Source organism: Balearica regulorum, chromosome 4 (genome assembly GCF_011004875.1).
Source record: "Balearica regulorum gibbericeps isolate bBalReg1 chromosome 4, bBalReg1.pri, whole genome shotgun sequence".
In the NCBI taxonomy this organism is placed as follows: Eukaryota; Metazoa; Chordata; class Aves; order Gruiformes; family Gruidae; genus Balearica; species Balearica regulorum.
Window position 1 is genome coordinate 7709469 of NC_046187.1, and position 26283 is coordinate 7735751.

Sequence of the window (26283 nt, forward strand, 5' to 3'; positions counted from 1 at the left end):
CTCGTTGGGCCATGCATGCGCTCAAGGTCTCCTGGACTAACTTGTGCTGCAAACCTCTTTGAGATGTAGTTCTAGAGTAGACTGGAAAAACTGATGCTTTCCATTTGTGGGAAGAGTTGCGGTTTGTGTCAGCTTCTCCGGGGAAGGCGTGCTCGTGCTCGCCTGCCCCAGCTGCCTGGGCTGTGCTGTTGGGACCAGCTCGGTGGGAGAGGACACATGCAACAGCTCCACCGTGTCCCCGTCCTTGTGCCCGCTCAGAGCGTGGCAACCTGGTCTTTGTTATATGCATGTATACATACACACATGCCCACAGGTGCCGTATGCATTTAAAGCAGCTTATGGGCCTTAGTGCCAGCCCACCGATGTGTCGTTCCCGTTTGTGGGCAGACCTGGGAGAGGTCCTAGTATGTTAGTTGGTCCTATTGAAATGGGGTTCAAAATAACTTATTTGAACAATCAATCTCTTTTTTAAACTGTATGAATATTGACTGAGCTACACATGTTACTCATTTACCAGTAGTGACAAAATAACCTGTATTTCATTATGGTTTTGGTGGTAAAGGGAGGAAAAAAAATGACTGCTTGTGGCATTTCTTATCATTTTTATTCCTTGTACCACTTTGATGTTTATCTCTCATTTATTGTGAAGTTGGATTATTCCAGGTTTCCATGTGTATGATTATGTATGTTTTGATGTGTGTTTTAAAGTCAACGTGCTGTTGCTTTCTTAAATTAGCCAAGGTTTGAGTAGCGCATTCCTTAACCCAGGCTTAATTCCCTCCGTTGCATGTGAGGCCGTGCCTCTTTTTAGAGAGCAGTAAATGATGTAGCACTTAAACAATTACTTAAAAATATTGATCTCAGGAAGAGTGGAAATGGTAACATGGCTTGCTTTGCCTCTAGAAAGGCTTTTTTTTTTTTTTTTTTTTTTTTTTTTTTTTTCTGTTCTGGCTTTTCAAACAATGGAGCCAGCTCCTAAAGCCCCGCTCGTTGTTATTGCACCCCATCCTCAGCAAGCCTTTGCAGGTGTTTGGGGACTGGGAGCAGAGGTACCGCTGTCCTGTTCTGGGTCTGCAGAAGTAGTCGTCTTTACTGGAGGAATGCTGTCAGTTGTGCCTGCGTGCATGTAATGCGCCCGAGCAATAAATCATCGGTAATTGAAACATAGCCTGAAGTGTTCTCAAGATTTGAGTATCTGACCCTTTCTTTCCCAGCGCCCCGGGGTGCGTAACTCGACGTCGTGACACATCTTTGCCTGGAGTGACCTGACAGGGTATCTGAACATGTCAGTGGCGTGGGGGAAGTGGAGGGAGTCAGCCTGGGGAGCCCAGAGAGCGTCTTTGCTTCTGACTTCGGACCAGGGACCCGCTGAGCAGCAGGGCCGAGTGCCTGGCTCCAGCGTTTATTTCGTTAACGGCCCTGTCGGGATATCGCTTGTGTGATTTATGGCATGCATGCGAGGAGTAAGTGCTCCAAATAACAGTTTCTGAAGTTAATTTCTGTATGCTGCTCTGGTGTTTGTTCATCTGTTTCCCTGAGCGTGTAGAAGGGCAGGATTTATCAGCCACGCGTGTTTACTCACGGCTGATAATGCCGTTTCCCCGTTGCTGGTTTTAATGAATATTCCACCCAGGTACTGATGGACCCCTAGCACGAATGGATAAATCATCCTGCATGTCTGCTAAAAGTGGTATTTGCAGCGCTCTCACAAAACCGAGCCATTTCTTTTCAGTGGCGGTATCATCCGGACTTTGCCGAAAAGTTCGATGTAACTGCAGTAGGTAACGCATTTCCAGACAATGCCTTATTGTCTGCACAGGCGAGCAAGGCTGGACGTGGAGCCCTTGCATACCTACTTAGAATCAAGATTAAATTACCAACCTTTTTGGCATATTTATGTAAAATGTTCTTTATTATGGTCTTCTCATAGCTAAAGCATGAGTCACTTGCAAGCCATAATAGATTTTGGCTATGCTGCATGATGAAGTGTTCTGGATGCAGTGAAACATTTAATCAAGACTCCAGGCAGTGCAACTCCCAGCGGTTACCTTAACAAAAAAAAAGGGGGGGGGGGAGAAAGAAGAAACAAATTATGGCACCTTTTCTTTGCAGCACTAAGATGAGTATTTGTTAGAGACAACACAAGACAATGACATCTTTTCAATTTTAAATAGCGATGAAAGCAAATTTATACTTGATTTAGACTAGATATAAGGAAGAAATTTTTCACCACAGGTTGCCCAGAGAGGTGGCAGATGCTGCATCCCTGGGAACATTCAAGGTCAGGTTGGATGGGGCTCAGAGCAACCTGATCTGGTTGAAGATGTCCCTGCTCATGGCGAGGGGTTGGACTAGATGACCTTTAAAGGTCCCTTCCATCCCAAACCATTCTATGATTCTCTGCTTTTTCTGTGATAGTGTCAGATAAATTTCTGATTTTTTGAAAGCACTCTGATCTCCTAGCATTCTTTAGAAAATATTGATGCTTTATGAAAGTGAGTTAGTTGCAAAAACATCAGATTGCCTTATTAAACTGTACTTTATGATATGGTTTTAACTCCAGGAAAGTTATGCAGTGTTAATATACTGGAATTAGAGCCCATGGCTTAAAATTACCTGGGAAATTCCAGTATTGCATATAAATCTTATTAGTCGTGTTTCCATGAATGTTTATTTAACGGAGAAAATGAAGCATGTTAACAAAATGCATTGAGCCCTAAGTTTCCAAACAATTTCCAGGCTGGTAATCCATAGTAATTCCTGGGTTTGTGAGGGAAAAGGAAGTATTCCTATAATTCCTGCTCTAGATGGGCTCAAACTGTTGTCTTTTGCTGGGTCGATATTTGAATCTGTGATTGGAGTGGGCAGTCGCGTAGCCCAGGACAGCTTTCACATCCTCCCTTTCATTAAGGTGCTCTTCAGCTCAGACATCGAAATTAAGTCTTGTGCCCTGATCTCCTTCTGTGGAGAGATCCAAAGTGCCTAAGGTCTGAGTGTATGGCTGACATCCATTTATTGCCTGAGCACTTGCCACCATCACCTAAAATTAGGAACTTTGCCTGGAATGCAAGGAGGAGTTTGAGTTAAATTCGCTACATTGATTTTTTTTTTTTTTTTTTCAAAGATGTTACCCCAAAACTCCAAGATCAAGTGATTGCCACTGCCCCTGGACATTCAAACTTGTTTTTTTTTTTTTTTTGCTTCCCCAAACAGTGCCTTTTTAGAGGTTTGGTGGGGTTTTTTTCCACATTTTCTCCCCAGCTGCCATCTTCCCACTGTTAATAGTGGGATTCTTAACAACTTAGTATTTCTATTTAACAGGTTTGCTGGCCTGCAGCACAATAGACTAATGCGATTTTTATTGTACTGGCATGCGCTGGGATTGTTTGACTCCTGGAAAATGGGATATTCAGATGCCTCATTCAGCCTCTGTCTAAGCAAAAGCTATTACCTCGTCCCAAGACATTTTCTTTATAAATGGGCTTTCCATCTTGTTGTAGAAATTGTAAATATGCATGGTCTGTAGTTCAGGTTTTCTACCTTCCTGAGCTCTGCTATTATTGGTTATTCAATTAATTTTAAAACATAAGTGTTTATTTTTTGCCCCCAAACTTACTGTTTCCCAGTATTTTAGTAAGAGCAAGGTGGGAAACTGGTTCAGGATAGCCTATGGGTTTTATAATTTAGAAATGTTATTTTAGATATTTTCTTGGAGTATCAATATATATGTATATTTATTTAAAAAAAAGATCTTCTTTTCTTTCTGGAAATACATTTTTGCTTGCTTGTACTCTGATACTTAATCTCTCTGTTCCCTTCCCTTCACAGTTCGGAGGAAGCATGCACGCACTGGTCCTGCAAACACTTAATATAACCATAACTTCACTGTTGTGAGTAGCCAATATCATTACTCACATCAATAAAAAAAGGAATCTACACGTACATGTGTGTTTTTCAGGATTAGCGAAGGATTGTTTGCTGGGTGAACAAAAAGGCTGAAGTCATGGAAGCAGGAGAAAAATGACTGGTGTTGGCCCAGTTCTTCAGTTAGTTACAGGGATGTAATAAATTAATAGTTGAATTTCTCTTTTTATCATCGTGAATGACATTATTTAGACTATTTACTAGCAGATGGGGAATAGAATCCTTTCATTTTTATTCTGTTAAAATTGATAATGCACTGACATCGTTTCCAGCAAAGAAGCATAAGCTCCTTAACTTTTTTAAAATGAAGGATCACATAATGGTTTAAGCATAAATAAAAGGCTTCAGGGCGACATGTGCCAATGCTGCCTGTGGATTATTAGATGGTATCTCATGAGAGAGGCAGAGAACATCACGGCAGCAAGCAAAGGGGAAGAAGAATTACTCAACAACGTATAAATTGAAAGAAAAGCTGTTGCCTTTCCACTCTGTTTGATCTTTAATCAAATAGCTGTAGCGTTTGAAGAATATCGAACACGTGAGACATCTGGGAGTTCCTTTCTTCTTAGATCGTGTTCTATCTATAGATCTCCAATCGAGTGTGTAACTTGGATAGGGTGGCTGCAAGCAAGAATTACTGCACGCGTTTTGGGACTCCCGGTGCTGCCACATGAGCTCATTCAGGTTTCCTGTGGCATCTTTTTTTCCCCTCATTTTCATTTGCTAGATGGAAGAACTTTAGAAAAGTGTTCTGTCTATAAACCTTCCTCACCTTGAAATAAAAGAAAAATGAATGTTAATAAGTGTAATAAAACAGAGGGATAGGTTATGGCCAAATGAGCCCATTGGTTTATGGAAGGTGTTATGATCGGCTAGAATTTGGCATGTTGCCGTCCAGTGCAATGTTTTATTTTACATACCTTTGTAGCTCATAAACCTAATAAGTTTGGTCACTAAAATAATATCTTGTTCCAGAATAAAACTCTCGTGTTAAGCTTTTTATGTTGAACATGGAATTTGTCTAGCCTGTTCAGTAATAATTGTCTGGGGTACTAGTATTTTTGAAGTGGATTGGTTCTTTTGGTCTAAGAAATGAAACTTCACGTTTTAGAAACTGTTTCTTAACTCAACAAATTATTTTGAATATGTATAAGAATAGGTTATTCAAATGCAAACTCATATTCATTTTGGTTATCAGGGTTTTTTTCTTGGTTTCCATCATGATTGAATTTCTCCTTGCCTTCCCAGAATAAATTGTTTTCAGAACCATGTACAAAGTAGGAAGCTATTGAAGACGTTACACTGCAGCATCGCTCTTTGTAAAGAGTCTCTTTCACAGAGACTCCTCATAAATGCCACCAGTTAATTCAAAGGGGGTAGTTTCTACTTTCCTCAAAGTAAAGGCAACAGTTTGAAATAACAGTGAGTTTCCCAGTGACTTCTTGTGCTCAGGTTCGTGCCCTAAATGCTTCAATAGATGCTTAAATGTATGCTTTATGAAGTGAGGTCCTGGTATGGTTCCTTATGTCTGTTAAGACCTGAGGTTGGTTTGCACGGAGAACTCTTATTTTTCTTACATCTACATTTAAAGTAAATTGAGGCAAAACTGCTTGAGGTGAGTGCTGCCCTGCCTCGATCTATTCTGAATTTCTTTATGGAGAAAAAACACAAGAGAGTGATTTGAGCAGCAAGTAAGCATCTTAACAAGATCAAGGCAATTAATACTTCCTCTGCTCTGAAAATGTCCGTGACAGTCGGCAGCAGCAATCAGGTTGTCGCAGATGAGGATGGGTGAACCATCCGTAAGAGTGGCAGGGCATGGCACTGTTGTGAGAACGTCGCTCAGCCCTCAGAAGGAGAGATTGGATTCAGGCACAGGGAAATTTTGTGGTATTGACTCGCTACTCTTGCTAATCTCTGGTTTGTTCTATGTCTGTATTTTTGCATCTTAGTTTAATATAGGTTGAATCAAACATAAGCCAAACACAAACAAACAAAAAACGCCACCCAAAGACAGTTTGCGTAGAAATTGATATATAAAATTATTGTGTTTATTTGACAAGGCATAGTAAATAAGCAACACGTATTTTTCTGCAGAATAAACTGAGGGAAAGCTTCAATTTTCAGTCCTTTTTTTCTAGACGCATGAAACGTGTAAGGGAAAAGTGTTATACTAGAATTTGTAATACTGCCATGACCACCTTGTCTTGCTTTCATTAAGTCTGAGATAGAGTTGCACATAATTATTAATTGGTAGCATATGATATTAATCAAACCGTGTGTTTCAAGAACCTAAGTGACACATATTGCTATCTTTATGCAAATGTAATGTGTGATTAGAAAGAAGGAGGCAGTTCGTTGGGGAGAGATTGAATTTGGATGTTTGATTAAAGCTTTGTGGATTTTTTTTTTTTCCCCCACTTTTTCCTGCCCAGTAAAGATGTGATAAGACATCCTGAAATCTTCCAGTGCCCCGTGGCCACAAAAGACTTTGTTGGTGTCCTTTGAGCTTCTGCTTGGGGTTGGAACTTCTGAAATAATTTCAAAGTGAAATTAATTTCTGAACTCCTGAATAGAAGGCTGAACATTGAATTTACACCTGAACTCGTTCAGGATATATACTTTCTTCAATGAGGCCTTTGACATAAAACTTAATGGACTTTCTTGTTTTGGGGAAATGTGAAGATTTTTCTCAAGTCTTTCTTAGAGACGTATTACTTGAGGGAAATTTCTGGAAACAGGCACATTCTGGGATCTTGTTCCCTAGGTTTGAAGTACTGTGTGTAAGCTGAAGTAATAAGTTACAGCAGAAGTAAAAAGATAACTTTACACAGGGACACTAATTAGACTTAGCCAACAGTGAATTATGACGCAATATGCATTATCTAAGCCCTGTGGATAAATGGACAATCATGGTGTAAATGCTCTTTAAAAATATTGTGGTCTCTTTCTAAAAAATTCTCTTCCTTATTTGAGAATTTCTTATTTTTCCACCATCTAAAGCATGTCTTCAGCGTAAAATACAGTGTCTTTGTTTACCTGTGAGCTGATTTTTCAGGATAAAATTACTACTTCTATTATTCTTCTCTTTTTTTTTTTTTTTTTTCCAGTTTTCTGGAATCTGACTTTATAATTAATTTATTTTGTCCCACAACCCTTAGCCATCTGTATTCTTGGATTCTGCCTCTTTTACATTATGCAAGCTGTAGGCAATGCACAGCTCCTAACCCCAAACCCCAGAAGCTGTCATATATTTTTCATACGATTTTCACAAAGGGCAATCTCTCATCGCGAAAATGGGTTCTGGTGGTGAAACGTCACCTGCGGCTGAAACATGAGCTGTGCGTGACACATACGGTATGAATAAATAAATTGCAGAGCCACGCAGCTGCTTTACCTTGAAACCGTATCTGGGGAATGCTCTGTTTTGAGCAGAAGAGCGTACGCAGTTTGCTGTGCCAGTTCGTGGGGCAGGACCCGCTTGGTGAGGATAGCTGGCAAAATCCATCGTCCGTCATTTCTGCTGCGTCTTCTCCCGTTTCTGTGAGTAATTCTCACCCAGACGCAGCAGTCGGCATGAAAACCAACACGGGCAGCTTTAGTCTCTGAAAGTTGCTGTCTGGTTAGTTAGTTAACAAATTATTGCTTGCGATGCTCCGGTCAGCGCTTCTTGTGCTTCGGTTGTTAGGGATTTAGAGTTAATGATAAAACTTTCTGGGTTAATCTGTTTCAGGCCATGAAGTGTTTCGTGTACCATTTGTGAATGGTCAAAGGAGTTAAACAGAAATATAAATAAATATAAAAGGCCACGTAAGGCCTATAGGGCCAGTGTTTTGTCTGCACTTCCAGCAGATGCACCTATCATATTAATGTAATATTTCCTCTGCTTTTAATGACACTTCAGTTCTCTTTAATGCTGTGGAAAAGTTCTGGCAGGCTGACAGTAACCAACTGTGGGCATAAATACTGAACGCAAACTGAAATAAAAAAAACATAATTAAAACAAAAAAGCTCATTTAGTTGAGGTGACTGAGGATGGCTTGGATCCCCAGGTGGAAGGTGTCTCCCTGTACGGCACACGTACTGACCAGAGACCGATGCAGCCGTAATGCGTTCCCAATGGTCTCAATCTCTCCATCCTCTGAAGAAACACTATTGGAGGAAAAATGCTTATCAGGGAAAGAGCTGGGCTCCTTGCAGCCTTCTCTGTGTTAGAAACATCCTTTGAGGCAGAAGAGAAGACTGTGTGAGGATCAAATATACTCTCAGAAAATTTACATGTCTACAGCAATTTCTATTTTCAGGATCTTTGAAGAACAGTAGCACGACACACCAGATCTGTTCCGTCACGAAGTCTAGCACTGGTGGAAATGTTAGGCTTTCTGAAACAGTTGCCTTTGGGAGGACAGGAGGATGGAGCATCCTTCAGGGTGCGGTCTCAGGAGGCCCACAGAGGACCGATGACCCTAGGGTGCAGCCCCTGATAGCTCGGGAAAGATGCAGCAAGTGAGCCCCGGTGACTCGGTTGTTCTGCGGGGACAGCCAAGCCTCTGCCACTGAAGTGCTTATCTTTGGCATCATCCCGGTGATCAGGTCAGAATGGCTCAGCAATTGGCAGTCTGTATGAAAAGAGAATGAAAAAAGAAAATATTAGGGCAAGTGACTAGAAATAGAAGAAAACATAGACTTCAGCTGACCAGAAAGGTCTGTGTTGATTACATCCAGAGCAGCCTAAGCCATGTATTTTCAGCTAAGTGCGGGGAGATCCCTTCTGGATATTGGCATGGCAGGTACTGTAGTATAAATAACATTTTGTCTGTCAATCTAGGTATCTTCTTTAAGTCATCCATACCTTTGCCTCCCTCCTGTGCACCAGCCCTATCTACCTTCCTCTCTTCCTTGATGAGCACCAACGACAGACTGCCTTCAGCTACTTTCTCATTTCATGGGTCTTTGGACTTCGGTGACCATTTAATGGTTTGGGTCCAAAACAAGCCTTCCCCCCCCCCAATAAATGTAAAGCAACTGTGTCCTCTCTTTCTTTCTTTCTTTCTTTCTTTCTTTCTTGAATATTACGTGTCATACCCGGCAACAAGGGAAAATGTAGCTCTGCAGCTTTTTGAATTAGCATCAGCAGGGCAGCAATCTTGCTTGTGGAAAAACTAGGAATAAAGAACACACAACGACCTTTCAGGAACTATCATTACTACTTGGAAAAGCATACAAATATCACATGTGAAAAGAACATTTGTTTAGGTGCGCATAGGCAAGGAGAGTAGATGCTAGGGGGTGCTTCTAAAGTAACGTTTATGTTTGCAATTAGAGGAGAGCTTTGAGAGAGAGAAAAACAGATTATTTTTTTTAAAAAAAACATAAAGTGCAAGGGTGTTTTTTCCTCCCTCAGAACGAAGACTTGCCAATATATAAACATTTCAGAGAGAATTTTACACCACCTCATCTTTATGTCAGGCAGCATTTAATGGTTGAGTGATCTCCTGCCCCGAGACTTGGCAGCTATTCTCCAGGGGCCGACTTTGAAGATTACAATGACAGTCTATCAGTGGATCTTTTCCAATATAAACTAGACTAGGACCATTTAAAATCAGTTGCTATCAACAAGTCAAATTAACTGTATTTATCTTAGAGGCTTTCCTATGAGTATTTTTATAACAATGTGGAATTTTAATATCCAGAGGGGCTTTTCCTGTTGTTGGTGTGATTTGGGAATGTTCTAATTCACGTGATTAAGAACAATTTGCCTGATTTCTTTCAAAATTATGTGATTTGTAACATTCGGGTCCAATCAGCATCTAACTCGCAGTGCTCACATAACTTTTCCTGATTCCTGCTTTTTCCAGGTGGAAATAACGCTTCAGGATATCAACGACAACCCACCAGTATTCCCCACAGATATGCTCGATCTGACGGTAGAAGAGAATATAGGAGATGGATCTAAAATATTGCAGCTGACAGCCATGGATGCTGATGAGGTAGGAGCATGGGTTTGTATTTGAATATCTGTGTTAAAAATGCTATTCTGGAAATACACATTTTCACCCGTTCCCTTTGTGAGAGCATGGCTTTGGGAGTCTTTGCGGTCATGCTTTAAACCGCGTCTGGCCCGTTCACAAAACTGTGTTCAGTATCATGGGGTCACGCAAACACACACAAGTGAGACAAATACTCTAGTACTTGAAGGCTGCTCACTGCTTTGAGTATAATAAATTAACTTTCTCCTAACATCTCTTAATGAGCGGTTCCACTAATGGCAAAAAATGCCCCACGTTTTGGTTTTAGGTGGTCTTGTTGGTATCGGCCTCATCATACACCATACCCGATGACTTGGCGAAGGTGCTGGGCTGCCCAGCAGTGGTAAAGATTTATTGACATTGAGCTTAAGACCACAGCTTGAGATCTAAACTGACTTTGAAGCAGAGATGTAGTTGAGCCTGATTTCAAGGTGTGCATTAAAATTAATGTGAGATGAGCCTTGGAGAACAAGAAAACTTTTGATAATGCCCGCTTGCCCTTTGACTAGAACTACTTAATATTATCCTTTCCTACAGAAGGTTTTATTTCACCAAAAGGAGGGGAAAAGAAATAATGCTAAAATACATGCTCTGTAAGTGAACCAGTTTGCAAAATCATTTTACCTGCTTAGATTCATTACTGTGAGGATGCTGCAACTAAGGAGTTATTAAGAAATTAGCAAAAGCCTTTGAGCAACTGATGTTAAACATTTGGCCAGTTGGGTTAGTGAGGGGTATTGCAGTCATCTTGTATGCATCAGGGAAATAGATCCACGTATAATTTGATGTATTTGTTTCTTTTGTAATGAAAGTAAGTTATGAGAATGTTAATCGTATTGTTTCATTCACTTGAACTGATTCTTTCCACTAGGGAAAGGCCTAAAAAGTCAATATAAGCATGCAAAGAAGTTTGTGTTGTCATTAAAATATAGGGTTACACCTGACAACAACTAGCAATTCTTGCATTCAAATAATAAGGTAATTCAATCCCCTCCAGAGAATTTTATTTCTGGCCTTTTATGTGTTAGCTTGGTTGGTTGTCCTGTGATTGTTAATTGATGTACTTAGTCTTACTACTACATGGGGAACCAGCAGAACACCCTCAGAAATGGTACGAATGTGATTATGAACTTTTTGTTCTTTCCTTTATTATCTGGGAGCAGCCTGACATACAGACAAAAAGTAGGATTTTGGAAAGGTGCATATCTGTAACAAAAACTGTAGGTGTTTGTCGTGAGTTTGGGAAGAAGTAAATATTGACCTACAACTCTCTGCTGTGATATGGCAAACAGAGATCTAAGATTTTAACAATATATTATGGTCCAGCCTCTTTTTGACCATTCCTAAACTGCACCTAATATGTCATCCGTTCTGAAACGCTCCATCCAGTGGGAATTGAATTGTTGCCTTAGACAGAAATCAGTCAATCTTTTTATAAAAAGGGATGATTTCAATTTCCCTACCAGAACATTTGTAACTCAGACCCTTTACAAAGAGTCCAAAATTTTTTAGCAAAGCACAGTTTGGGGTCAACATACTTGCCTTTCCCCATCCTTCTTTGAAGCTGAAGGCACGCTCCTTGTTTTTCATACAATATTCCTGCAACGTTATGCTTTTCTGGCTTCTTTCTTTGCACATGCAGCCTATGTACGAGGCTCAATAAAACAGCATGCTGCTTTGCTGCATGCACAAGTGCTTTCAGAATCAAAGTTTTAGATTAAAAGGGTAAGTGACAGAACCCTTAAAACTCACGGCTGAGTTGTGTACAAGAACCCCTCTTAGAAATATTTTAGAATGGTAATATGAAGGCAGCAAATTTCAAACCCTTGTCGGTTTGTAATGACATTGTAGAGATCTGAGAAAAGATGTAAAGACATTCTCTAGGTACTAAGTGGTACCAAAGGCTTTAACAATTATGACAGCTTCTAGCACTCTGCAACTTTTTAAAGTCAGTTGTCAATGGGAAATTTCTGTACGGCTTTTTGATAGGTTTGATATCTGTATTTTGGTTTGTGTCTCACCTGACTCATGTAAAGTTACTAATTTGATTAAACCAGCATCACACGTGGCTGCGGTTTTAGCTGCACTCTCTTAGGAGGACGCTGGCTAGTCAAACAAGTGATGAGGAATGTGATGACCTCTGAAATCTTAAATTCTCATCAGATGTTTTTGCTAAGCTGCACAATGGCAGGAAAGCGTGTTACATCCCCCAGGTACACCTAAGCACACAGATGCTGTGTACGCTGAAGCACCGCATGCAGCAATTCAGGGCTGGGCACCTGCAGAAGCTTGTTTTCTTTCTAAATTTCATTTTATCAGTTAGCTCAGTCCGCCTCTTTGAAACAACACTCCAAAGAAAAAGTTTGGCACGAGGCACTCTCATAAGGTCAGGTAACCAATGCTTGTCTCTCATCTCACAAATAGAGGTGGGCGTTTATCTCTGTTAATTTGCTTTTTTAGGCAAGAGTGTTTGAACCAGCTATAGAATTTCTTTCTCCCTGATCTCTTTGATCTGTTGTTCATGACAGAAGTGTAACCTGCATGCCAGCTATGAAACCCACGCACTAGTCTGGCACTGGGGGAGGACACCGTAAATATCTGCTCACCCACCAAAACGCGTTGCGGGGCATGGTCAGCACCTGGGGTATAGGTACATCCGATGTGCGAGGTTACCAAACCCTCAGTGCCCTTAAGCCCCTCTTCGAAAAAGGAGGACGTCGTCCCAGGATCTTAGGGCTCTTTCTGTTTTCCCTTAAAGACCAACGTCAGTCTGCTAAGAAGCAAAATTTATAGCTGAGTACTGGCTTTTGGGGGAAATGTCACCCAAGCTGGTGCTTATATCCCCTGGACCACACTCTGGCTGCAGCATCACTGCATGACCCTATCCCCAGGAGGGGGATGAACGAACAAAGATCAGGCAGCATCCCTTTCTCTAGGAAACCTCAGTACTCCTCAGAGCTAAGACCGGTAAGGCAGATTGATTCTGTTGCTAATAATCAGTGATACAGAGTGGACGCAGGTGACTTTTCTCAGTGTTTGTGATGGGCAAGGGCTGAGGCAAAATGCACTGTGTCAGTGGTTTTCGAGTGGAAGTGTCTGTATTTTTTTTCCTAAGTTTTAAGTTGAATCTTTAGGGTGGAAAAAAAAAAAAAGGTGATCATTTTTCTATGTAAAATTACTTTTCCTTCATTTTCCTTTTAACCAAAATGCTCAAAGTCCATATGAATCCTTTTTTTCCAAGAATGAATGAGATGCTTTGTTTGACCCAAAAGCAAATGCTCTTAACTTCCAGCACAACCCAAGAGATCAGAACTGTGACTTTAATGACATATGATTTGTCACTTTGGGGCTGTTTATTTACAGGGATAAATGTATTTCCCTGCAGAAACTGGCCTTTGAGGGGCTGCTGCAAGCATGGCTCCCGTGAGTTTCTCCTGACCGGGAGCTGCAGCTCTTGCTGTGCGTGCTGGCCGGCGGAGCTGCAGCGTGGCTGCCCCTGGTCCTCCCTCCTTGCCTTCCTCCTCCTCCTCCTCCCTCCCTCCCACCTCCAGAGAGCGAGAAGGGCAGAGCTGATCCCACCAGCAGGGATTTAATTTAAACTTTTTAACATAAAACAAAAAGAATAAACACTGATCCCTGTCAAGAGGGAAGATGTTACACTGTTCAGTGATGGTGGCTTGAAATTAAAACAGGTATCAGAGCTGTATGGTATTGACTGGATGCGATCCTTTTATGAACAGTGGAGCAAAAAGTATCTGGGTAATCTTGTCATTTCACGTCTCATAAATAAAAACTGCGTGCGTATGCATCTTTACTGGAGGACTGAAGCAGGGACTGGGGCAGGAAGGCTGTTTATTAAAGGAAACTGTTCTGAAAAATATTCACCAAGTGCAGTTACTGGAACGATTCTCGTCTTACTGAAAATTATGATGTGGTTTTCCTGGCAAATACCTTGATTTGACCACTTCTGTTTTTACTTAGGGAGCCAATGCCCTCGTCACATACACTATTATCAGCGGTGCGGATGATAGCTTCCACATTGACCCCGAGTCAGGAGATCTGATAGCCACCAAGCGCCTGGATCGGGAGCGCCGCTCCAAGTATTCCTTGCTGGTTCGTGCTGATGACGGCCTGCAGTCCTCAGACATGAGAATAAACATCACTGTTAGCGATGTTAACGACCACATCCCCAAATTCTCCAAGCCAGTGTATTCCTTCGACATCCCGGAAGATGCAACTCCAGGTAAATAGGAAAGATGATGCTGAAGGCGGCTGTTGGATGGGGTGGAGAAACAGAGGGAGTCACATCATGCTGAAAGTGTGCTTGCTAGGAAATCTGTATCATTCCTGAGGTCAAATTTCATTTCAAGGGAAACAGAGAAATGGTTGCCACCCAAATAAAGCCTAGATGCAGGGTAGGATGCCTGTATCTCAATGGAAGCCTCTGAATGTGACTACTTAAAAAATAGCAAACAGAAAAGTAGGAGGAGGAATGATTTACAGGATACAAACAGTATAACCTACTGCTGGTGTTGATTTAGTGAGCCATCGTCAGTGAATGTGATGTACAGCGCTTAATTCATCAAGTGTAGGATCACAAAACGGATGACCATTAAGCAGCTAGTAATACACTGATTCCTTAATAATGTTCCCGACACGCACTCACTTACTAACCCGAACGTCGTATTTCCTTGATCTTACCTTTGAGTCTTGTTTTTGACAAGGTTTTTGTAGAAAATCTAGCCTTTAGATAATTAATTCTGGTTCCTAACTATGATCACCGACCTCTTAAGCCGTTTTCTTCTTTTAAAGCTTGTTTCTTATGCAAGAATGTTTGGATGTTTCAAAGTTAGGTCGTAAGCTAGAAACTATTTAGACCAAGAAAAAAGTTTTCAAAAGCTGTGCTATATTATATGTCTCCAGAGGAGAAATTAGTATTTCTCGCAATAAATAGTTTCCAGTATTTTATACAGAGCGCTGGTATAAAAGCAGTATCTGCTGGAATTAGTTACTGAAGCATCTCAGAAACTTGTTCTAAAACATGAATAAACAAAGGAGATGTAAATGACACGGTGATAGCTTTCAAGCTTTTATTAATGCTTTGACTTAAAAGCGTGGGAGGCCGAGCTTGGGACAACCACCGTTACCCCACTGCCTCCAACCTTTGCACTCTGTCCCACAGTCCCAGTCCCAAAATTCAGCGGTGTTTTGAATTAAAGGATTACAGCGCAATCAGCTGTGCCTCAGGAATCTGATCTGGAAGTAATCGAGACATCTGTGCAGCACGGGGCGGTTTGGTTGCTGATCCCCAGCTCTGCTCTTCTCTCTTGTCGCTATCCCAGAGACCGATCCCCGTTCCCCTTGCAGTCTGGCGTTTGGGATGGGGAATTGTACCTTCCCGGGGCCTCAGCGAGGCTCTCTGCCGAGATTCCCTGACCCCGCTGTGCTGCGGGCTCGCTGGAGGGCTTCATAATGCCATCCGGCTTCGGGACAGCCTTCTTCACCAATTAACGCACAATCACCAACGTTAAAGCACGAGGTAATCAAACGGATGTAAAAGACACCAGCGTGTTCAGCTGGATTAAAGGAAGTTGTAGCACTATTCTTCATTCCAATGATAAGCAGTTTTCGTTGTCACGTTGCTCAAAAATAGTTAACTGTGCTGCACACATGTAATTCATCTGGTTCCATGGAAAATAAATTAAATTATTTATTTTCTTGGAAACAAGCTGATCTTAATTATAATTAGTGTTCGAAATACTAAAAAGTGACACTTAATTTCCAAACTTTAGTAAGATAGGTCAGCCGTGCGAACGCAGCTATGCAGAAATGAAAACAATGGCACGAATTCACAAGGAGTTGAATTTCAGAAAACACTGAAGAACAGACCCCTATAAGGTTTCTAGTTCTCTAACCGCAGTTACCCTGCAAAGGCACTTTTTCAAAAAGTAGAGCTGGGATATTTGGTATGCACTGACATTTCGGTTTCTGCATTTCGAAAGAAATATCTAGAAGGTTTCAAACTTGTATTTGTCTGTGATAAGGAAAGGGTCCTTTGAGTCACAGAAAGAAGATACCTAGCAGGAGAAAAGGTATTTTTGCCCCAGTTGATATCTAATTGGGACATCTTCCCATTTAAAGATAAAAACAAATATTCCTGGCCATTTCCTGGGGTTTTTTTAGTAGCCCTTTAAAATAAACATCATACTGAATATTATTCCTTTCAGCTTTGAAACACCTTCCACAGTAGTTACTCATACAATATTCAGGCTCAAACTTCTACTGGCAGATACCTCTTACTCTGCAGAGCTGCTTGATGACGCGCTGGCTCTGACCACGCCAGTGAGCTGCCTTTTGCAAGTGCCTGATTTTGCTGTCCTTTCATGCTGTGCAGGTTCCTTAGTGGCGGCCATCCTAGCCACTGACGATGACTGCGGTGTCAACGGGGAAATCACGTACACTGTAAGTGAAGATGATGAAGAGGGTATCTTCTTCCTGAACCCTGTTACCGGAGTCTTCAACCTGACTCGCGCACTGGACTACGAAGCGCAGCAGTATTACATTCTTACCGTTCGCGCTGAAGATGGGGGAGGCCAATTTACCACCATCAGAGTGTACTTCAATATATTGGACATCAACGATAACCCGCCAGTGTTCAGCACGACCTCATATAGCACGTCTTTGATGGAGAACCTGTCTCCAGGATCCGCTATTCTCAACTTCAGTGTCACTGACGCGGATGATGGTAGGCATTTCCTCATATTCTGTGTCTCTGATGATAAATACGTATTTCGCCTTAGCGATGTTTCAGAAGACCTAGTAGAAAGGGCAAATTAGGGCTATCCTTAGGATGCCATCATATGCTTAAATTCACTGCATGCTGTGTAAATAGAAGTTATTTTTCTCATATTTCACACTAGGTTTAAGCAGGTGGTTTCTTCCTTGTTTTTATTTGTGGTAAATTAAAAATACAGTCAAATACTCCTTTTAACTGCTGTTGTGGAAATGAGTTGCAGAGCTGTATTTTACCTAGAGTATGTTACAGCAGTTGAACACCACGATTTCTCCCCTGGTGCTTAGGTTGCACATTTAAATTAGACCTAAGTGTTCTTTCAGATTGCTTTTTTTTTTTTTTTTTCTTAAAGTGTATAATATATTCTAAATAAGGTTCTGGCCATATGAGACGTCATCTGCAATCATCTTAAATGTGCAGTAACTTTTAAGTGTATCATGAAGAGAATTGTGATCTATAGGGTATTGACAGTAGAGGTTAAAAAAATTGATTAAAAGAGATCATGGGAAAATTTCTCTTTAAAATAAGATTTAATCTTAGGATTATTTATGGCATCTAGAAGGTGTTAATGTGTTGGAATGTAAAAGATACAATCTTCATAGCTTAAGCATTTTGCCATACAGTTTATGTCCAGTCAAGAGTAATTATTGAACATGGCCATAAAATACATAAAAATCATTCCGTAGTGTACTGCATTTTCTTAAGTGTCCACAGACATTAGTTAGGGTGGCTTAACATAAAGTTATTCATAACACTCGTACTGACTTTACAGGTGAAGGTTATTTTTGTGACATGTTAAGCAACCTTGTCTCCTCTCAACTTGACACTGGCTCAGCAAAGCCCAGGGAAATGTCTTGAACTGAAATGTGTGCTGCAAGCCCAAAGCACCTACATGCTTCGAGGAGCTCCAGTTTATGCATTTAAAATGACTGAGCTGGTCAAAATTATTCCGTAAAACAAGTTTTCCTCAGGAAATGCTGGGTTGTTGAACTCAAACATTTTTGTGGCAACATAAATTTTGTGCTGATGGATAGAACTTTCCATGGTAAAAATTGTGCAACTGGTTTTGAGATCAAACTGAGAAAGTGAGTAAGAAGAGATTCCGTGAGATAAGCCACCAGGTCAGAAGTTATAACTTGGTGATATTGGCTATTCTTGCATGGATCTCTCACCATCTTGTTAAAGCTTTTATTGGACGTAAACTAACTGTAAGTTTGAGGAGGAACTTGTGCTTGCATCATGCGTATCCAGCAAAGGGATTGTTCCTTCAGACCTGCAGATAAATGGGTTTGTGTCTAATCTATCTCCTCTTTTAGTTTCCTGTTAGGAGTACAACGCTTGGTTTCAAATCCTTTTCGAAGTTAATTTTGCCTAACCATTATGGGTCTGTTTTCCTTTTCTCTTGCACCTCATACATTAATTTCCATCTGCGCGCGGTGGACGTGAACTATATCATAGCACTGACATATCGTTTTACATTCATCAAGCACTCAATTAGGAAGGAAGCAAATGAGTATTTGAGGAGCCATGCAATGAAAAGTCAGATATCTTGCATTTTATATTTTCTGGCACACTTACTTTTCTAACGGGCTGGTTTTAAAATTAAGGGGGCAGGAATTTCATTCCAAGAGCTTGCCAGGGTGAGTTCCCCCATAGGACTATAACTTCAGCAAATGTTACAATCTACTGGTATTTCTGTTTCAAGCCCAAACTTGTTACCTTGTGTTGTCTTATATTTATCTAGAGTACAGAAATAGCTAGTCCTATACTCCCCTGCATGTGGCTCGCAGATAATGCACTCAATGCACACAAATATAGGTTTGTTCATTATTTATATGAGCCCACAGTTTGAAGGAGCTCTGAAAACATGTTGTTTTATAATGAGGTATGCCTGTTGTTTTAGGATAAACACTGATAAGAGACAAAAACATGGTGATAGTGAAACTGCTCCCATTTTCATTTTCTTGTTCAACACACCCTTTGGGAAATAGAAGCTGTTTATCTCAGCTTGGACAGTTTCATATACGGATGCATACTAAATATCAGCTACAGCTCTTCATTATTTACAGAGCAATAAAGAACTCAGTTTCTTTAAACACACTCATTTTGAGATGCAGATTTTAATTTTTTCCACATCGAATTAACAGGAAAGATCTCAGGGCAAAGCACATGCTTGTCTATTTGTTAAAAAGTATAGCAAGATATTCCTCTAGGCAAAAACTAGAAACAAGACCCTTAAAAGAGCATCATCGTGAAATTGGTGGCTCCACGTCTGAGCTCTCACTCAGAGTTTTATCAGATTAACCCTCAGATTAAATAAACCCAAAGCTGAGCAAAGAGGATGCCCCTGCATTCTCCCTAAGAAAAGTCCGGCTCCAAACCTGGGGAGAGGGGATGGATGAGGCACACAGTGCCAGCTTGGCGTGCTGTGTTTAAAAACGAATAGTTCATTAAGTGGCAGTCCTGGCTCCACTGATACTTAGGGAACTCTCCTTCTGCTTCACAGTTTAATCTATATAAGCATTAGCAGCACCGAAACCTAGAGAATACAGGACAAGGAATGAAAAGGTACATGGAGGTGAGATAAAGAAGAGCAAGCAGTAAGTTTTATTAGAACAAACACCACCATAAAAAAACGCTGGGGAAAAAAATAGTATTTTTTAAAAATAACCTAATTCCTACCCATCTCCAAAGTCAATTGACAAAAATCTTGAATTGCCAGAAAGCACTTAACTGAAAGCAGAAGACTTTCATGCATAGAATTAGTCATTTGAAGATACAGCTGAACAAAAAATAGACTAGCATTAAATTTTCACAGTGCTTCACTTGATCAAAGTAATGTAGAAACACGAATATCTGGCATATAAATGTATTAATTTATTTAATTGCATTAAAATATTTTGTCTTTCATGTTTGGTCCTATTTATTTTATAATTAGGTTCCTACAAGAGAAGAAGAGAGAGGGAAAGATGCCAATTAGAGTAGCCACTGTGTGGTAGACAAGTAAGACTGGAGTTCCCAAGTCTGAGCATAATCAACAGCAGAGATTAATAAATCTCACACAGGAATAATTTTATTATCAAAGCAATTCAGTCAGAGGGAAAAGAACTTCTGAATAAAAATGACAAAATGCACAGCAAAGTAATCAGCTACTTAAGCAGACAGCTTGGGTTCGTTGCATGAAAACAGTGAGTTTGAGAAGTAAAGTAGTAGCAAACGATCTGTTAATCCTAAATCGCAGTCTTTGACCCAAAACAAGAAAAAAGCATTTTAAAAATTATTTAAAATAGGAGTAAGACAGATATATAGACACATATATATGAGAGAAGACTCATTTCAATTAGTTTTTCCCAATAATTACTTGTGAATTACTGAGTGAAGTCTGGAGCTGAAGCCGTAACATACATTTGTTTCCTGCATGGCATATTTAAGGTCATTTCACAGCCTTGTCAAGATTCAGAGTGCATTTCCCTTACCACAATTATAAATCTCTCCCTTGACCATAATTGCTAGTTATGTTTCGATCATGAGGGCTGTTCATGTGATATTTTGGAATACCATACCGTATATGGGAAGCATACCTCTCCCCAGTATTCACTCTTGGCTTGCTCCAGCTAGGCTTGGGAGTTTCTAGTTGTGGCTTTTTTTAATTGAGTGGAAGAATTCATGAAATAATTACATTAATAATAATGTTGCTTACTTGAACTTGGGAGAACAGAGGAAAACAGCTGTTCAATGAGCAGCAGAACTATTGACTCTTGGTTTCTGAAGGAAAACCCTTCAAATCCTTTGTCCCTAACCATTGCGGATGGGGAAAAATTCTGCATGTTGCCACCATGCAGGTCCTGCTGAATGAAATGCAGAGACAAGCTCTGCCGGCCGTTCCTTCCGCAGCCGCTCCAATTAACATCCTTCCCTCTCTCTCTTATACTCTTGTCAGAAAATAATTATTTCAAAGGCTTCTGCTCCACTGTGAAACTTTCTGAAATTAGCTGGTGCATTCAAAAATGGTGAGCAGGAGGCTGAGCAGGCAACGTGATCGTACAGTCCTCGTTTCCATAGAAATGAGGCCAGAAATGTTTCTGTCTAGGTCGGTGGGATGAAGTCACGTTCTCTACCTTTCTTCTCCCCACCCCACCAGGTTCCAACTCGCAGCTGTCCTTCAGCATCGCGTCCGGGGACAGCGCGGGGCAGTTCAGCATCGACAACAGCGGGATGCTGAGCATCAGGCAGCCTTTGGACCGGGAAAGCCAGTCTTTCTACAGCCTCGTCGTGCAAGTCCATGACATGGCCCCCCTCCCAGCCTCCAGGTACACAAGCACAGCCCAAGTTTCCATTATTCTGCTGGATGTGAACGACAGCCCGCCGAGCTTTATCTCCCCAAAGCTGACCTACGTCCCAGAAAACACGCCTATTGACATGATTGTGTTCAAAGCGCAAGCGACTGATCCCGACAGCGGTCCGAACAGCTACATCGAATACAGTCTGCTCCGGTCTCTGGGAAACAAATTCAGCATCGGCACTATTGACGGTGAAGTGAGGCTTACCGGGGAGCTCGACAGAGAAGCCGTGTCCAACTACACCTTGACTGTGGTAGCCACAGACAAGGGCCAGCCATCCCTTTCGTCATCTACGGATGTGGTGGTTATAGTCCTGGACATTAATGACAATAACCCGCTTTTTGCCCAAAAGCTTTATAAAGTAGAGGTGGGGGAAAATACTTTGACAGGCACGGATTTAATCCAGGTGTTTGCTACGGATGGAGACGAAGGTACAAACGGCCAGGTCCGCTATGCCATCGTGAGCGGAGATGCCAATAATGAGTTTCGGATCGATTCTGTGACGGGAGTGATAACAGTTGCCAAGCCTTTGGACAGAGAGAAAAAGCCCTCCTATACATTGACTGTTCAGTCGGCCGACCGTGGGAGCAGCCCGAGAACTGATACCACAACAGTCAGTATTATTCTGAAGGATGTCAATGACTATATTCCCACATTTGAACTTTCACCCTACTCTGTGAATGTCCCTGAGAATTTAGAGACGCTCCCGAAGGTTATTCTTCAGGTGAGTATATTCAGCGAATAAATATGTATCTCCTACAATTACTAGCACGCCTCAGTATGTGGTATTGATATATAGTGTCATTCCTCCAAAATTAAAAAGGTGCAAGACAATTTTTAAAAGTTGCCTCTCGGCTGTAACCTAACATGCAGTGGTTGTTGGCTTATTTTCCTTTTTATTTGTTTGGGTGGGTTGGGTTTTTTTGCTTGCCTTTTTTTTTACCAAAAGTTTATATTATACTTTGGAGTTTAGTTTTTGTTTTCCCTACCTATCTTCCCACCTACACTGGGACTTTAAGAGCTTGCTCTATCTCTCATCTCAGTCTTTATTTTCATGCAACAAATCTCTCAGTCTGATCGTTGCCTCCATGGGATGAGGCTCTGTGCCAAACGTTGCAAGAGCACTAAATGGATTCAGCCGGCAGGACGTGCAATGCTTGCTTTGGTACAGAGCTCAGCCTATGCCAGATCATCTCTGGTTTTCAGCGAGCCCCAACACAATCTTTACTGTATTTCTGCTTGAGAAAAGTAAGCAATCAACTATTTAATATTTCCAAACTATGCTTTTAAGTCCATCACCGCTGTGGTAAGTCATTTTTACAATTACAGCTAATTTATACTAGCCCTGAAAGCATTTGGATTAATTCAATCCGTTAATTTGGATTATTCTCTATGACAATATTTCCTCTACGCCAGTAAAATTTTACAGACCCTGCGCTCATCAGTTCTTGATATTTCTTCCCGCGTGTTTGCAATGCTTTTGTAGGTTGTAGCAAGGGACGATGATCAAGGCCTAAACAGCAAGCTTACTTATGTTCTGGTGGCTGGAAACGAAGAAGGAGCCTTTACGCTCTCGGCCAGCGGAGAGCTGCGCTTGGTGCAGAGCCTGGACCGGGAGGCAAAGGAGCAGTACGTACTACTGATCACAGCTGCTGATGCAGGTAAAGCAAACGGGCAGTCTCTGCTGGTGAAAACTCGTCCTCGCTTGAAAACATTGCGTTCTGGATAGAAAAGAAAGATTTTTATGATGGTCTGAAACTTTAGTGGATGGGGATTGGTACCCTAGCTTCAGGTTAGAGCTCTCTGGGGAGAGCTGGGCTTACCTGATGTCAAAGGGAGCTCAAATTTTATCCTTATGTCTAGTTGTCTAGTGTTAGTACTCACTGCAGATTTAGGGAGGTTGATTTTTGCCCTGTAGTAGTAAATGGTCCTACATAGGTCATAAGAGCCTGATGCATGGCAGTAAAACCCCAATATAAATGGCAATAAAACCCAACATAATGTCAGAAATGTGCAGACAGGTCAAATCGATGGCCAGAAAACAGCTATGCACTGCTCAGTTAATCTTACCAAAATCTTACCCCTGAAAAGTAATGGAAATTTACATTTCCACATTTGAATTTTCTGCTTTGCTCAGCATCCAGTCATAGGTTTTCTTCAGCAAATTCCCTCAGTTTAAAACAGGACGTGAATTCTTGTAATGAAGATTAATTACACTTTCACTTGAGGTGTCTGAGCACAAAATTTTGGTTTCAGATTTTGGTATGAATATTAGTAACAAAGACATCCTGCACCATATTCTGGACTGATCTCTGATCCCTCCATGGTCTGATGGATTTAATTTACTGCAGAATTGTTTCTGCTTTCTAATAATAAAAATAGAAGCAAAGCCAACTTGTTGACAAGTGGATACAATTTTGTTTGCTGCCATATTGCGTGCAGTATCTTGTGTCGCTGACAATATCTATGGCTTATATTTTCCTATTGCAGCAGTGCTCAGGTATTTCACAGTCTGAGCACAGCTGAAGCCGCGAAACACAATTTTAGGACTTGACGTACCATTTGTCTTGTACTTTGGCTAGAGATACTCTATGCTTTGTATTTTTTACGCTGGCTTTCCATTACTCTGTGGCTGCAAATTGCTCACTTGTGACTTGGACTTGCTTGGGCTTGAACGTCCTCATGTTCCTTCAGAAGCTGAGGCTGGTCGTGTAAGGGAAAGCAGATCCTTGACGTGTGTTTACTTTCCCTGTCCAAGTTGGCAGGAGTCAGTTAGGGTTGTACAGAACCTATTAGCTCTACATACAAAATACCCAAAGGCTGAACTGATAAGGGGTATCACACAGCCAACAATTATTGTCCTCCTTGGAAAAAGGAGAGGAGCAGGAAGTCGGTTGTACCCTGCGCCTCGCACCGTGTGTAAGCCAAATGTTTGACGAGCGCACAACCTTCTCCTAGACTCTGGTTCGTAAAAAATATGAAATCCAGGAGATTTACCCAACCATTCCGAATGAAAATATTTATTTGCACTGGGAGATGTCTGAGTTTCAGATAATCCAGGGGGGGCTTTAATACCTGAAGTATGCATGGGGCCTTTGCCGTAAGTGGCTGACAAAACCAGCAGCACGTTTCGTTGGTTCCCATGTTTAAACATACAGATATTATGCTGATTAAACACTCAAGCTCTTTTGTTTGTGGGGTTTTTTAATTTGCTGTGTTCTCGTAAAGGTAACTAACAAGTTATTCTTCCCTCCTATCTGTGTTAAAAGGTACTAGCAAAAGTGTTCAGAAGCAGATGTTCAGCAGCAACTTTAAGCTAAATTTAACTGTTCTTCTGTGTTTAAGTTTACAATCTGACTAATGCACAGATAGTGTGATTTGGTGTAGTTTTCAACCAGCCTCATGAATAACATTAGATAATAACTTCTGATTAGACTGGAGACTTGCTCTAAATTCTTACCATCAAAGTATACATTTGAAACTGTTAGTAATGATTTATCTAAACTAAAACATCACAGGAAAATGTCCAGCTTCTGTAGAAGTCAATGCCAAAACTTTACTTGATTTCATGGAAGCAGGATGTGGACTGTAGTCATAATAGATACTTAATAACATATTTAAAGTACTTTAATTCTAGGAGATCCCTGTTATGCTTGAATTAGTCATACTGACTTCAAGCAGTCTAGATGGTAAAGAACGCTGGCATATGATTCGTTGGAGACCTCTTAAAAAGCCATGTTTGTCACAATAATGTGCAACGAACGGACCGAGTTACAGACTCTGGGATTTCTGTCGAGCTACATCTCAAATTTTATATTACTATAAATTACATTATCGTACACAGAACGCACATGTACTTCTCTAGACACTTGGCAGCTGAGTTAGAAAAATATTATGTGGGAGGAAGCCTTTCTAAAAGAGTTGCAGCTTATCAGAAGAGGAATGTTATTACTTTAAACTATACAAAACAGTACAAAAGCTACCAGTATGAGTGTGTGATGGATATCCAGGTGGTAACACACTGACCTTTGGTAGTGGTGGTTCCCTGCTTCATTAAATCAGGTAGTTCTGGCTGTACTAGCAGAAAAATGGCAACGACAGAATCTTGAAATGCGTAAGAAAAGTGGTTTGAATATTATGCTCTTGAGCAGCTGCTAAAGGTTTATAAAAGAAATTCTCACTGACACATCCAGCTCTTTGCCTACTGCAGCTGTTTCTTTGGAGTGTCTTAGTTTGTAATTGTTTGGTAACGCTTACAAAGGAGGATTTTGCAAAGAGACAATTCAACCAGAAACACACACACAAACCAGGTAGTGCTCCTCTGTAGGAAAGCGGTGCCTGCCAAAATGTTGAAGAAAGCAAACTTGTCTGAAATTATCCACATCCGTATTATCTTTGAAAGTAAATCAAGGGAGAGGTATTATACTCTGCACTTTGAGTTTGGCTTTTGTTAGCTGCAATTAAACAGTCTTTTGGATTGTCTTTAGCAACCCAAACAACAGTCTTGCCATATATGGTGCATCTTCTTTAGTTTGTTTTGTGGGGTTTTTTTTTTACAGATTAAAAATCATGGTAGACATCCAGACACAGTTAAGTCTGGAAATGTCTGGGTAGCACATGAAGGGCAGATTTCTGTCTGTCCAACCCACTTCCCATTTTTCTTAGGATCTGCATCTCAATTTTTATAGGCTATGTTGACTGGTTTAAAACATTAAAGGACGATATCCTGCTCCTATTGAAGTCTATGCCAACTCTTCCCTTTCTTTCAAGGAAACAGACACCATACGTCCTTAGAAGCACCTTCAGACATAAGAACGGATGGATTCTCAACTTGGTTTTGGCTGTCTTCCCAATCTCCCTATGTATAATCAAGGATTTCTTACTTTTCTTACGTTTATTTTCACTTTGTCAACTTGTGACTGTGGTTCTTGCAGTGTTACCCTAGCCTGCGTACGGGGAAGTTGATGGAAGAAGAAGGATTTTTAATTTTTCATTATTTTCATCTAGAGGTGTCAGTGCAACGTACGTGAAAGCAATCCGTGACCTCAGAAGGGGCAGCCGCTTTGGTAATGGCTGTTATTTCATCCTCGGTACCTTATGGGTTTTATACCATGTTATTGGGAGCACGTACACTGAGTCTACTTGTAGCAGGTGAAGGATTAGGACATCGTGAAGCAGCAGCCCGCATACGTGGAGC

The 26283-nt window shown here is 41.0% G+C and overlaps 1 protein-coding gene across 1 annotated transcript in view; it reads left to right on the forward strand.

The window, feature by feature from the left end:
- The window catches only part of FAT4 (FAT atypical cadherin 4), a 145899-nt gene that overhangs the window by 65197 nt on the left and 54419 nt on the right, over positions 1–26283 (forward strand). The window contains exons 2-6 of the mRNA XM_075751114.1: positions 9783–9914; positions 13935–14196; positions 16348–16698; positions 20888–21810; positions 22573–22747. Coding sequence (XP_075607229.1) covers positions 9783–9914; positions 13935–14196; positions 16348–16698; positions 20888–21810; positions 22573–22747 — 1843 coding nt within the window. The remainder of the gene's footprint in view (positions 1–9782; positions 9915–13934; positions 14197–16347; positions 16699–20887; positions 21811–22572; positions 22748–26283) is intronic.